Source organism: Pinus tabuliformis, chromosome 1_2 (genome assembly GCF_031772625.1).
Source record: "Pinus tabuliformis cultivar Carrire ecotype Pingquan chromosome 1_2, CPIR1, whole genome shotgun sequence".
NCBI lineage: Eukaryota > Viridiplantae > Streptophyta > Pinopsida > Pinales > Pinaceae > Pinus > Pinus tabuliformis.
The window spans coordinates 897,096,337-897,111,594 of NC_142298.1; the positions used below are offsets into that span (position 1 = coordinate 897,096,337).

The following is a 15,258-nucleotide window of genomic DNA, read 5'->3' on the forward strand; positions in this document are numbered from 1 at the left end:
CTCACTATATTAAGCCAAAGTTCTTGCCTTGACACCTATGATATGATTGTATTTGAATGGACAAAAATAAGACAAATTTCTTACCTCAACACCTCCTATATGATTGTATCTGAATGGACTAAAACTAGACAAATGCTACTGGTGATGATACTGAAATTGGTACTGCTCCCACCTCCTATGCTACTAGGTTTCTATCTTGATCTCAATCAATAGATTTGAACACTGGATCAACTATCCCTACCTTTGATTTTGTTGTTGATTAAAAGCCAAGAACAATCTAGCATTAGACTGTGGAATATAACTTGCTCTCTAAAAATAGATGCAGTCTGTAGGGAAAGAACACTTGAGGACATTCACGAGGGGTGAGATGCAAGAGTGTTTGTGAAGTTTTTGAATGGGTCATTGGTTATTCAATTTGCTCCATCACCCTGTGTTGCGTTTAATAGCGCCAACTTGGTTGTCGAATCATTAAAGATCAAGTTCATAATTAAATTAATTGAGTGCATTTGTACATGGCATCGCCACTTTGTCTTCAACGAATTCCAAAAGTGAAGTGAATGGTGGATAAATTAATTCAGTTTCTTCTGAAAATTCAAAATAATGGAGGAAAATTTAGAACTTGTCATTCCTTTGAGGGAGTGAGTGTACAAAATAATGTTTTCAAAAGATTCATGATATGATTATTCACCCTTATGTTTACAATAGTTTCCTTTAAGATGTGCGTACCGTTATTTGGACAATAGTCTCCTTTAAGACGTACGTGAGAATCTAGACCAATCTATTTTTTTGTGATGGATGCAGAGCATATTATAAATTAATGTTGTCCTTTATGTAAATGAATGAAATAAGTTACTAGTATTGTCTTGTCATGACGCCTTAAATGAGATACGAAAGTAACCGACGAAGATTCTAAAAATATCTACTCTCATTATGCATGGTGGAAATCCCATGCTAACATAGAGGGAATTCAACATACATATATGCAAGCACCCAATTGGTATTTCTAATGTCTCAGCTCTGGTTCAAGTCGTTCATCAGTACACAACTGTTCTTTTATTGGTCCTGGTGACTAGCAAGGTATCATGTGAGAAGATTATGGTGGAAACCTAGCAGCCTTGATTTGGTTATTGGAATTTTAGTTATAGGGGAGGGCCGCCATTACTTGTGCGCCCTCCCAGCCATGTCGCCAAACGCCACGTGAACGCTTGTGAATGCGATACGACACCTGTCCACCATCGAGGTCCACGTGTTGGGCATCGTGTCATGTACTTAGAACTAGTTTCCGTGCCGTTTCCAGGTTTGTTTGGGGTCATTGCTGCGATGTTCCATTTTCCCTTTGTCTTTCTGCCCAGGACCGGTTGTTGGGCGAAGCCCTCCGCCGAAGATGGCGCGGGACGGCCCCAGAACCTGCGCGCTTCGTCAGGTATGCAGGTGCTGATGTTTATGTTTGTTCGAGGTTTAGGGTTTATGGTTGGAACATCGCTTCTGGCTTTTTTGTGGTTTTCCACCTGGATTTGTTGGTTGTTCTGGACCACCAGTTGTTTAGGGTTTCTTTGGTGGTGGTCTTATTCGCAGTTTTTGTTGTTTGGGGAGGAGCCGGTTACAGTTTTACCGAGTTCGAGGTCGAAGGTCTTTTTAAGAGGTAATTTCTTAATTTGTTGTTCTGTGCTGGTTTTTTTGGTTGTTTTCTATTGTTTAATGGCTTATTTCTTCTCGTTGCAGGTGTGGAGAAGGTCTGGCGAAGGTGTGGCGAGCTCGAGAGAAGGTCGGCAACCATCCATGGCCTCTAAAATCCTACCAGCAATTTCTCTGTGTTTTTCAACACAAACAACTCTATTTTGCTTTTTCGTAAACTTTCTATGGTAGGTTTTGAGGGTTTATGGTTACAGGGATGTCATCCCTTTTTTGTGGATATTTTGATGTTGTTTGTGGCTTTTCATGCTGGTATTTGTGAAATTTTCACTGTTATTGTGCTTATTCACTGTTGTCTGTGTACATAGCTCTAAAATTCCACTCCATGGTCAAGTATTTTTCACTTGGATTATGGAACTAGTCAAGTATTTTTCACTGAGTTGTTTTCACTGAGCCACACACACACAAGTATTTTTCACTAAGCTAGTTTCTTGGGCGGACAGCTTCGCCCAACGACCGGTCCCAAGTAGAAAGACAAAGGGAAAATGGAACATCGCAGCAATGACCCCAAACAAACCCTCGAAACCCTACGTCCAGAGTCTGTACCTCAACGATAACCTTTTTATAAGGGCAGTTCCTGAAGAATTGTTAAGTTATGGTATGTTCTATGCTTATAATAGTTTACTTCTTTTTCTTATTATATTCCACCGATTAGAAATCACATGTACATAAAGTAAAGTGCAGATAGAACATTAAACGATCGACAGCCAAGACAAGAGACACAAGATGTGGCGGCTAGCCAGGGACAAACCCCACAATGTGTGGGGAAACCCTTTGATCAAATCTTCTTTCATCTTCAATAATTCAGCAGAGAGAAATAGTACAATAAATCTGATTCATATCAGTAGTAGCAAACCCTAGATCAGCAGCATCAACATTAGCGGCTTCATTATCAAACTAGGGCAGACCATATCTCACAAATCGACCGTCGGATTGACTTCATTCCACCACCAAAAGTTTCAGCTTCCAGAGGAGGTTCAGATGAATCTACAGCGTAGTTCAGATGAGGAGATATTCTAGGCCACGCAGGTCAATCTTTACTTCTGCTGTTGCAGCTTCAGTTTCAGCAGTTTCCGGCTTCAAACTAGGGGAGTCGATATCTTGCAAACCGTTCATCGGATTGACTTCATTCCACCACCAAAAGTTGTGGCTTTTAGAGGAGGTTCAGATGAACCTACATCGCAGTTCCAAAGAGGAGATCTTCTAGGCCACGCAAGTCAATCTTTACTTCTGCAGTTGCAGCTTCAAATTCAGCAGCTTCCCGCTTCACATGTGTGAGAGAGAGACCCATTTCAGCGCAGTAGAGAAGAGACTCATTTCTGCACAGTAGAGAGAGAGAGATGTGTGATGAGATGAGTGAGTCCAAATGAGGAAAAGTCCTCTTATATTTATACACAACGTTGGTGGGTGAATAGATGCGACTGTTGGGCTTCTGAGCCTACATGAGTTGTAGGTCGGCTTGATAATAATTCCATAATCAAAATAAATTCATATCTCCATGAATAATTATCAGAATCGGATGATCTTTATATCAATCCTACACCTCTCAACGAGAGGAATCTAATAAAAATATTATCAGCCATGAATAAGATGACCCACATGAAGTTTTGCCTTGGTTTCCAATTTTAACGCTCCCTCTCAACCATGGAGAACTTCATCTGCAATCTGTCTATCGGTCATTACTATTCATCCATCAAATGCACTACCCTGTACAGCCTCACCCTTGCCCTGCTCTTCTCTATTCTGCATGTTCTGCTTTGTCTTGTTCTGCCCTGCACTGATCTATACTGTTTTGCTCTGATTTGCTCTGCTCTTGCATTGTTCCGTTCTGCTCTGCTTTTGTCCGAATTATGAAGAAGAAGAAATGATTGAGGATGTATCATACTGACTCAAAGTCAGTCTCAGAGTATGTACCACTAGTCCCAGACCAGTCTCAACCAACCCGTAATCAGCGTCATAGTGAGTACAACTCCACTGGTCCTAGACCAGTATCATTCTCCACTGACTCAAAGTCAGTCTCAGAGTGCATACCACTGGTCCCAGACCAGTCTCAGTTGACCCGAAGTTAGCTTCATAGTAAGTACCACTCCTACCACTGGTCCCAGACCAGTATCGCAGTCTCAGAGAGTGTACCACTGGTCCCAGACCAGTCTCAACCGACCTAAAGTCGGTGTCATAGTATGTACCACTCTCACTGGTCCCAGACCAATACTGCACTGACATGAAGTCAGTCTCGGAGTATGTACCACTGGTCCCAGACCAGTCTCAACTGACCCGAAGTCAGCGTCATAGTATGGTACAACTCCTACCACTGGTCCCAGACCAGTATCGCAGTCTCAGAGCGTGTACCACTGGTCCCAGACCAGTCTCAACCGACCCGAAGTCAGCGTCATAGTATGTACCACTCTCACTGGTCCCAGACCAGTACTGCACTAGCATGAAGTCAGTCTCGGAGTATGTACCACTGGTCCCAGACCAGTCTCAAACGACCCGAAGTTAGCGTCATAGTATGGTACAACTCCTACCACTGGTCCCAGACCAGTATCATTGATCCCAGATCAATGGAGGTCGTCCTAGCGTAGGTAGTACGGTAGATACAACAATGCGTCCATCGGTACTACTATGGTCCCTAACTTCATTTCCCTGCTCATTGATCAGATGAGAGGTACTTCCCATGAGTCCCAGACTGCATGGGTAGGATGCCTCGACAGGAGAACTAATCAATCCTATCCTCACAAGAGAAAGCATCAATCCTTCTATAATCGTCGTGGAGAACACATCAATCCAGGCTGCCATGGAGAACACATCAATCCAGGCCTCACAGGAGAACTAATCATCCTGCTACACAGGAGAGCGAATCATCCTGTTCCACAAGAGAGCGAATCATCTTGTCCCACAAGAGAGTGAATCATCTTGTTCTAGTGTGCACCACCAGGGGAGGGTGAGTCACCCTGTGGTCATATGTTGCTCCAGTAGGAACCGCAAGCCCTCAGAGCTCCCAAAGCTCAATGTATGCAACATGCAGGACCCTTGTACAAGGGTTTCTTGCCGACTCCAATTCGTTTGGAAAATCACAGATTAGATCTTTCCTCGGGGCTTTGATAAGGTGTATCAACCTGTACATCATCTTAATGCGATGGAGCATCCTTGCTCATCAAATTACCATATCCCAGATGATGTCTATCTGCTGGAGCAATCGACGAATATGGGATTCCTCAATAATCGAATCCCACCTCTAGTTGTTATAGAGAATCACAGTGGTATCCAATGTAAATCCAAACAGCTCACTGAAGAGCTTTCGCAACCAAACAGCCTCACACGAGGTCATGATAGCAACAATATATCCTGCTTTGGCGGTGCTCAAAGCCACCGACTTCTGCTTCCTACTCATTTAGGATATCGAAGCAGATCCCAAGGTGAAACAGCACCCGGAAGTGCTCTTACGGTCCACCACACTACCTACCCAATCAACATCAGTATATCCAAGGTAGTCTCACATCTCCGGTAGTGTATCTTAATCCATGAGAGATTGTGTCCTGAAGACATCTCAGAAGATTCTTGGCATCAATCCAGTGAGGCTCAACCAAATATGAGCTCACAATGCTAACTACAAAACATATGTTCGGACGGAGGTTCACCAAGAACATCAATGCAAATGAGTTTTTGAAACTCAGAGGCATTTCCCAAGTCTGGTCCGACATCACTACCATATAACTTCTAAAAGCTAAGATCCTCGAGGTAGTCACAGGCTTGCAGTCCATCATACCGAATCTTTCCAATATCTTTACCACATATTTTCCTTGAGATAGGAAAATCTCCCTTGGCTTTTGCCACACTTCATTTCAAATTCAGAAGCCATCTCCCTCTTACATTTGTGAATGAGAGGGTTTGCACCTATTAGAAAGAAGTCATCCACATACAACACCAGTATGAGAGGCTTGTCATCTTCAACCTTAAAGTAAAGGTTAGGATCAGCTTTACTCCTAGTGAATCCCAGCTTCATCAAGTAGCTATCGATCCTCTCATACCATGCTCGGGGTGCTTCCTTCAGCCCATAGAGAGCCTTCTTCAACCTACATACATGAGATTTTCAATCATAAATCTGAAATCCTTTGGGTTTGTCCACGTAGACCTCTTCTTTGATCAAACCGTGCAAGAACGCAGTCTTGACATCCATCTGATGTAGGTTCCATCCTTGTGAAGTGGCAAGGGCTATGATCGAGCGGATAGTCGTATATCTGGCAACAGGTGAAAATATCACATCATAGTCTATACCTTCCTTCTGGGAGAAACCATGAGCAACAAAACGGGCCTTATACTTTTCCATACTTCCATCTGTTGCATGCTACATCTTGTAAATCCATTTTGAAGTAACAATTGTCTTGTCCAGGGTCTGGGAACTACTTCCCAGACATCATTCTCCATAATAGACTCATATTCTATGGCCATAGCATCCTTCCATAGTTAATGCTTGATGACATCTGAGAATGATGAAGGTTCATTTTGTATGATCGTGCTCATGATGGTCAAGTATCCCTAATACCTTTTAAGTTTCTTACTTTGATGGAAGGTTCCTCAGGGTGCAGCATGTCCTTCAGCATCATCAAGTATCCCTAAGCCATGAAGGCCTCTTCCTAGAAGAGGAAGGCTCATGTGGATGAGGATCAATTGGATCCATGGGTTCTTCTACATCAGGCATTGATTCATCATCCTTTTCTTTCAGTTCCCTGGTGTTGACTTCTTGCTACTCAAAGTCAGCAGATTGTCCACCTTGCTGAGAGCCATATCTTTGTCAAAGGTGACATCAGGACTAATCACGACTTCCCTTTGACTGGTGGTGAAAATTTCTTCAGGAGTTTAGGAACCCAATGCTTGATAAGGGCATCGATTTTGTACATATACGGCGGTGATTGTAGTTTTAGCCCATAGAAACTTTGGAAGTCTTTGATCATGTAGCATGGGCCAGACAGCTTCCATCATCGTGTGGTTCTTCCTTCCCACCACACCATTCTGCTCAGGAGTATGTGGTGTAGTAGTCTCCCTCTTAATGCCAACCTCAGGTATGCCTGAGTAAACCAATTGTAATATATTACAGGTCTTGCTTTGGCTTGAGGGGAATGGTCCCCTTTTGAGCTTTCCTTTGGCACATCCCGGACATACACCTTCTTTCTCTACTTGGAATTCGGGAATCCCTGTTACCATCTGTCTTACATCGGGTAGAGCTTTGTAATGAAGGTGGGAAAACCTCCGATGCCAAAGTTCGGACTAAAGAGTTGTGTCACAAGACATGACACCTAGCAGACTTCCATCGACCTGATATAATGAATCAACACTAAACCCAAGAGTAAAGGCATCTTTAACATTATTTTTCCATATACATACCTTGCCATTGCTGAAGGTTACCTTGTAGCCTCTGTCTTCCATTGCCAAGATGGACACTAGGTTCCTTTTGAGGTCAGGTGCATTTAATACATCCTGGACTTTCTAGCCTTCTTGAATGGTTGTCCTCTTCCTTGATCTCCAGCTCTCCTCTTACCTTTGCTGTTGAATTTGTCATTCCTTTGATTGCCATCAGAGGGATTTTGAGTTGCACCACTGCATACTGTGCCATGCTTCTCTAATCATGATTATCATCATGCTGCCCATGTCCATGATTTCATCCATCATAATGCTGCTCAAACTAGTGTGCATCATCATCATGCTATCCTATATGTCCATGATCTCATGTTGCCCTTTATTTCCATGATCTCATTCATCATGATGCTCATGATCTCATACATAGTGACTTGCTTTATTGCAAATGTAACATCGTCATTTTCTTCTAGCCTTAGGTCCAGCCTTTCCTTTTGATTTAGTCCCAGAATTATTTCTTTTCTTTGCATGAGAAGAAAAGGCAGCAGGAGGACCTTTAGACATGGGCATTTCTTGCACTTCTTCCCTTGTTTCTTCTTGAATGCATCTAGCCATTAATTCCTCGAAACCAGGAATTACATTATAGTTCAAAAGAGTAGTCCTGAACACATACCATTCAAATGGCAATCCTCCAAGAGTTGTGAGTGCCATTTCTCTGTCAGTAATAGTTTCCCCAATAGATAGGAGATCGTTCTTGATCTCGGTGATTCTTAAGAAGTATGCTTGCATACTTTCATCCTTACCCTTCTTGATTTCCCTCAGCTTATTTCTAAGAAACAAAACTTGATTTGCATCATTAACTTTAAATAAACTCACTAGTCTATCGTAGATTTCCTTGGAGGTGTCCAGTTCAGAGATGTAGGCCACCAAGTGCTTGTAGATAGAGTCCCGGATGATCTTCTATTGTTTTGACTTCTCCATTTTTTCCTTTGTTCTAGGCAGCAGTGGATGCATTTGATGGAGGCTCAACAATATTGCCTCTCACATGATCCAACACTCCTTGATTCTCAAGGGTTAGATCGGTAGACATCTTCCATTCGTGATAGTCAGCTTTCTCACGGAGCTTGTCTTCGGCATGAAAGAGTGTTGAGGACCCCATAGTTCTTTTAGGATAGCCTTGCCAATCTTCTCTTCAATGATTTCTCTTGCTCTTGATCGGGCTTTCTCTTCACCTCAACTCTGATACCATGTTAAGTTATGGTATGTTCTATGCTTATAACAGTTTACTTCTTTTTCTTATTATATTCCACCAATTAGCAATCACATGTACATAAATTAAAGTGTAGATAAAACATTAAACAATCGACAGAAAACAAGCCAAGACAAGAGACACAAGATGTGGCAGCTAGCCAGGGACAAGCCCCACAATGTGTGGGGAAACCCTTTGATCAAATCTTCTTTTATCTTCAATAATTCAGCAGAGAGAAATAGTACAATAAATCTGATTCATATCAACAGTAGCAAACCCTAGATCAGCAGCATCGGCATTAGCGGCTTCATTATCAAACTAGGGCAGACCATATCTCACAAACCGACCGTCGGATTGACTTCATTCCACCACCAAAAGTTTTGGCTTCTAGAGGAGGTTCAGATGAACCTACAACACAGTTCAGATGAGGAGATATTCTAGGCCACGCAGGTCAATCTTTACTTCTTCTGTTGCAGCTTCAGTTTCAGCAGTTTCCGGCTTCAAACTAGGGCAGTCGATATCTTGCAAACCGTTCATCGGATTGACTTCATTCCACCACCAAAAGTTGCGGCTTTCAGAGGAGGTTCAGATGAACCTACAGCGTAGTTCCAAAGAGGAGATCTTCTAGGCCACGCAAGTCAATATTTACTTTTGCAATTGCAGCTTCAAATTCAACAACTTCCGGCTTCACATGTGTGAGAGAGAGACCCATTTCAGCGCAGTAGAGAAGAGACTCATTTCTGCGCAGTAGAGAGAGAGAAAGATGTGTGATGAGATGCGTGAGTCCAAATGAGGAAAAGTCCTCTTATATTTATACACAACATTGGTGGGTGAATAGATGCAACTGTTGGGCTTCTGAGCCTACATGAGTTGTAGGTCGGCTTGATAATAATTCCATAATCAAAATAAATTCATATCTCCATGAATACTTATCAGAATCGGATGATCTTTATATCAATCATACACCTCTCGACGAGAGGAATCTAATAAATATATTATCAGCCATGAATAAGATGACCCACATGAAGTTTTGCCCTGGTTGCCAATTTTAACAAGAATTCACCAATAGGCTTGTCTCGGTGGATATTCAAGTCCTGTACCTTCAACTAAACTATCTTACTAACATTACTCTCAAGCCCTCCACCATGCTGCCTATCAAAAGCTCTTTGTGCATTCATTACAACTGCATGCTGCTTCCCATTCAAACCCCCATGTCCATTCAAAACAGAAAAGCAGAAGAAGAGGCCTAAATACCAATGCAACTTGATGGGCTAACTAGCCTTGCATCCAAGGAAAAATCTGATTTCAATGACCTCAGCAGGCTCAAGGTTTTGCAGCGAAAGCCACAAACCCTTTCATAATAGCCTGTTATTCTTTGCAGGTGCTGAAATTAGTGTATATCCAATTTGTTTTCTTTTATCATATCTTCAAATCAAATTTGTCCTCTTTTATATCTCTTTACATCTGAAATCCTTAGAGTTATAGCAAGAACAAGTCTCTACAATGTGGGTTTTGTTGAATCTTTGCAGTGTAGAGTTGGAATTTATCCTTTTGGTGCAGAGAAGGGAAATAAAATGAGTTGTAACTTCTTGGGATTATGGGTGATTGTATTTCCTACAGCAATTTTGTAACAGTTTGGGATAATGGATGATTGTATTTCCTACAGCCTTAAAATCTTATAAGGATTGTATATAACTTTTCAAGGGATAATGAAAAACGACTGGTTTGTGGATAAATGCAGAGTTTTGGTTTCTTGCATGCCTCTAATTTATTATTTTTATGAAAATTCTTATTTCAGTTAATAATCTAAGGTTTTAGGCCAGTTTAAATAGGATCATGAAGAATGGTTGATTTATACATAAATGCCCAGCATTGGTGTCTTTCATGGTGATTTTTTTTAGGTTGTAGGTTAGTCTGAAGAAGATAATGGAGAATGGCTGATTTGTGAATAAATGTGCAGCAATTGTGTTTAATTTTTAGTCATTTGTGCTAATTGTTTTTAGGTTGTAGGTCAAGTTGAAGAAGTTCATGAAGAATGGTTGATTTATGGATAAATGTGCAGCAATTTTTTAGTGTCTTTCATGGCGACTGTTTTTAGGTTGTAGGGATCATGATGAATGGTCGATTTATGGATAAATGTGTAGCTATGGTGGTTCAATTTTTAGTGTCTTTCATGGTAATGTTTTTTAGGTTGTAGGTTACGTTGTAGAAGTTCATGAAGAATGGTTGATTTATGGATAAATGTGTAGGTAGGGTGTTCAATTTTTGGAGTCCTTCATGGTGATGGTTTTAGGTTGTACATCAGGTTGAAGGGGATCATGAAGAATGGTTGCTTTATGGATACATGTGTAGCAATGGTGTTCAGTTTTTAGTGATTACTATCTCTTATACTCCTTCAATGGCAACCTTTTCTAGATTTCCTTTTTGCATGTTACACGTTCTTGATGACCATCAACTTTATGGGAATTTCCAACCAAATTATTCTCTGAACAATGCCTCCCCTACTTCTCTGTTGAGGTCCTTAGGGTTAGATGAATGCCTCGATATGCAAGCTTGCTAGTCATAGGATTGGATGATTACTATGTATATTCTAGTTACAACCTTCCCTCACAATCCATTATGTAATCACTGATAAATGGTCCAGGTAATGGGGAGTTACTTTTAAGGGGAAAATCCCTTTTCACTGTCCCTTATTACTGTAATTTTTTAAAAGAACATTCCCAACATTCTGCATTGTATTCTTTGTAGCTAAAGTAGGTTCATTTGTTGATTCTGTTATAAGACCCACCCTTAAAATCCCTTTTCATTGTCCCTTATTACTGTAATTTTATAAAAGAACATTCCCAACATTCTGCATTGTATTCTTTGTAGCTAAAGTAGGTTCATTTGTTGATTCTGTTATAAGACCCATCAATGGGTCATTCGCATGGATCCATAATTACTTCTATGCTGCTATTATAAGTTTATTCTTGTAAAGAACTGTGTTTAGCTACTTTCTTTTATCGTATTCCTAGTGGAAAAGGTTTAGCATGAAACACTACAATTACAATATTCCTGGACTTATGGTTGGTCTAGTATTTGAGTACTGAAGTTTAAACATCTAGAGCTAAGGTCCAAGCATACATATTTCAGGGTTACTGGATATCTATTAATTTATGTGATGAGCCCCAATTTTTGGTACAATTTGGGCTCATTTGGCCTACTTGCTTTGCTCAAACCATTCATTTTTTATTGCTTATGCATTCATTTCTTGGTTTATTCGTGTTGTTAGTAGGAAGAAGGGTAGGCATTCTATCTATGTGACTAATACATGATGATTTCAGGTTTTTGGCATTAAAAGGGAGCAAAGACCACGAGAAAGGAGACAAGGAGACAATGAGGTGGCACTGCTGGTTTTTAGGAGAGGATGTCCACAGTCTTTGGGACCTTCCTCGTGATTCCCACCATAGCTCCGAGCTCCAACCAATCTCCCCACCGAGCTTAGAGGCAGCCAACTGTTCTACAGGAACAGCAGTTAACTGTTCTACAGGATCAGCAGTTTAACCTTCAGTTGGACAGCCGAGCTCCACAAATCAAGGAAACCTGTTGGATTATCATATTGCATAAATACTGAGGCCGTAGCCTTGGATAGAAGCTTTTTGAACTTTTGTATTGCTCTTGTAATTTGGAAGTACGAGCTACAGCTCTGTTTTTGTTCCTTTTGTAAGCCAGTTTTGGCATGACATCTGATTTTTGGTTATGAATAAAGGCAGCAGATTTTGATCTCATTCTAAGTTTCTAAGGGAGCTATAGCTCTCAGGTTAGGGCCCAACCTGAGAGCAATAGATCTCCTCGGTGTTGTAATGTTGTTTGCATTTCGTTCCAGCACTTTGAGTTTTTACTTTAACATGCAATTCAAATTTACAGTCTGTTAATTTAGTCTTTTTCATGAGATTGAATAGGATTAGTTTATGGTGAATTTGCTTCCAGTTGCTTAGGTTAGAAGAGGATCGTTATAATTTATTGGAGCTCTAGAAAAAGGTTGTTAAGGCTCACTGCCATCTCTCTTAGGGATTGGGGTGCAGTCCATAACCAACCACCAAAAAGAAACGCAGTTCTTCGCACTTCCATGCAAGCTGCAACATAGACATTTTCGTTGAAGATCCATCCATGCACTTTTGATATTGAACCATACTTCTACATTTCACTTTCATGCACAAGTTTCATTTCTTGGTTTTCCATTGCTGTTCATAGGTTTCATGGCACAGGTATCATAGGTTAAATGAATTCTCGTTGTTGATGCAAGACATAAGTCATTTGTTTCATTTACGCTGCTCCATATCATTCCACTTCCTTCTTCTTCTTCTTGATCTCTCCTCAAGCCCTACTCGGCCTCTGTCCAGCTCATTTACCCTCCAACTCATCCTTTGCCACGTAGCTTCATTTACTTAACCTTTCGTTGATCCCATCCTTCCAAGCCATCAAACCACTGCATGCACTCTTCCTCCATCTGACTTCTATGCTCCTGAGCCATCACCAGCTCCATCTCCATCTCACCTATCCTCCCACACCACTCCAACACTTCACCATCTCCCAAAACTTCCACGGCCAAACATCCTGTAGAATTGCACAGACTTCCTGTAGAATCCCTGAGTTTCCTGTAGGATCCCCTGCAGACTTCCTATAGAAGCCTGCAAACTCGGTTGTTGAGCATCCGAACGTGGTAGACTTCTGTGGACTGATGCTAGAGACCCTCAGGGACCTCCCTTAGCCATCCTGACCTTGCCCATGCTTTCCTTCCATTCAAATCGCTCCTGCACAACCAAACCCTAATCAAAAGCATCATCACAATAAATCCAACCACCTAATGAAAAAATACAAAAACATGTCTTTTCAAATGCAAGCAGCTTAGATGCATGTATTTCAGTTCACTGCAAGTAATGGCATCATTGGTAGAAGTTTCATTCACAGTTTTGCATTGTAAGGGCCTAGCTAGTCAAATTAGGGTTTACTAGGGTTTTCATGCTTTGTTGGCTTTCAGTTTCTTTCTGCAAATAGATTAGCCTCCTTTGAGTTAGCTTTCGTCCATCACTCATAAAGCTTCTTCTGTGAGCATATAGAAGTTGGCTTGAGCCCTAGCGGACTTGTGCTAGCTGACCAAGTGACAGCTGCAACAAGAGCTAGTAGTTGTGCATACAACACCGTCGCTTCCAAGTTTGTACGAACTACCGGGTTGATAAAATTAGAGATAGGAAGCTCCAGGAGTTGTAGCATTATTGCTACAATACTGGAGCCCACCATCTTTTTGGCGCCATTGCCGGGGAAGCGTCAGAGTATTAGTAATTGTTGCTTTTCTTCTACTTTCTTACTCTTGCCTTCTGCTAAGTAGTTTACTTCATTTCCATTCTGCAAAAGTAGCATAGACATTTCCTGCTTTCATAGATTAGCATTTCCTGCTTTCATAGATTAGCATTTCATGCTTTCATAGATTAGCATTTCCCGCTTTCATAGATTAACATTTCCTGCTTTCATAGATTAGCATTTCCTTTCTGCAAGCGTAGACTAGCATTTCCATTCTTGCAATTTCATTTGAGCAAAGTAGATTAATTCTTTCATGCTTTCAGTTTAATTCAGCATCTTTCATAGTTAGTTGTAGATCAATCTGTCTCAGTTTTGTAGGTACCAAAAGAAAAGAAAAGCAAAAGCAATCAAAAGAAAAAGAAAGTCTTTTCCATTTCATGCCTCGTAGGAACCGAGATAGATCAGGCAAATTCCTACCAAACACCCCCACCACATCACTGAGTCACCCTTCTCTCTTCTTTGGTGACAGTGACCCAGAAGAACCTATAGGTGAACATCCTGAGATATCCAAAGATCCTATAGTAGAAGAAGAGTTAGAGACCACTCCATCTGAAGCTATGGCTGACAATAGAAGAGAAGATGAGAGAATAGAAGGTGCCTTCCCCATCCGAGAGACCAATGGAGAGATGAAAATGAAGAACATTAGCCCCTCCGCCTTACCTCACTTCCATGGGCTGACTACTGAAGATCCGGATACCTTCCTATTTGAGTTTGTTGTCCTTTGTAGAACCTATGACTATACTGAAGATGAGCAAAAGCTGAAACTTTTCCCTTCCACTCTTAAGGATGCAGCACTACGCTGGTTCATGGGCTTACCTGGGAATAGTATCACCACTTGGGCTCAGATGCAGCAAGCTTTCAATACCAAGTACCGGGATTACTATAGGTCTAAGGAAACAAAGGGGGAAATCTTTCGGATGACCATGGGAAATGATGAGTCCTTAGAGGATTATGAGGAGAGGTTCCAACTAAGCTATAAGCGGGCCAGGTGCACACTTGACCCTGAATCCCTCAAGTTGGTCCTGCTCCGAGGAGTCCCTGAAGACCTCTTAGATACCCTTCACATGTTAGCTGGGGGGGACATTTACCAACTGCCTTATGAGGACATCAAGACTGTGTTTAGAAACCACTCCAGGGCAGCTCGGAAATGAGGTAGAGGAAACCACCTCTCAACTAATGTCCCTTTCTCCAAACATGAACTTGCAAATCAATTAGAAGATCTTAAGAGTGAGGTGAGACAGACCATTGCCATGCAACTTGACACATTTAGGATTCAGCAAAAGAAAGAAGAAGCTGAGAGAGCCTTGGCTGTCTTCTGCCCTAGGTGCACAAGGAGACACCCTAAGAACGAATGTCCATTGCATTCGGTTGAAGTGTGTTTCGTTTGTGAGGACGACCATCCCACAAACCAGTGCCCAACCTTACCTGGGTTTAAAGCCATGTACCAAGGGACAGAAGCTCCCACTGAACCTCTCTATTACCTCAACCAAAGGAGGCCACAAGGATCTAGACCTTATCAGCAGGGGATGCAAGGGGCATCTCAAGCTTATTACAACCCCAACCAATCGACTCCCATGCCTTCCTAGGGTCCCCCTGCTCATCCTTCATGGTCCATGCCTCCTCCA

The 15,258-nt window shown here is 41.6% G+C and overlaps 1 protein-coding gene across 1 annotated transcript in view; it reads left to right on the forward strand.

The window, feature by feature from the left end:
* Positions 1-15,258, forward strand: part of LOC149208840 (uncharacterized) — a 41,743-nt gene that overhangs the window by 8,114 nt on the left and 18,371 nt on the right. Inside the window, exons 5-7 of the mRNA XM_089398437.1 lie at positions 1,353-1,423; positions 1,576-1,642; positions 1,723-1,765. Of these exons, the coding sequence (XP_089254563.1) occupies positions 1,353-1,423; positions 1,576-1,642; positions 1,723-1,765 (181 nt within the window). The remainder of the gene's footprint in view (positions 1-1,352; positions 1,424-1,575; positions 1,643-1,722; positions 1,766-15,258) is intronic.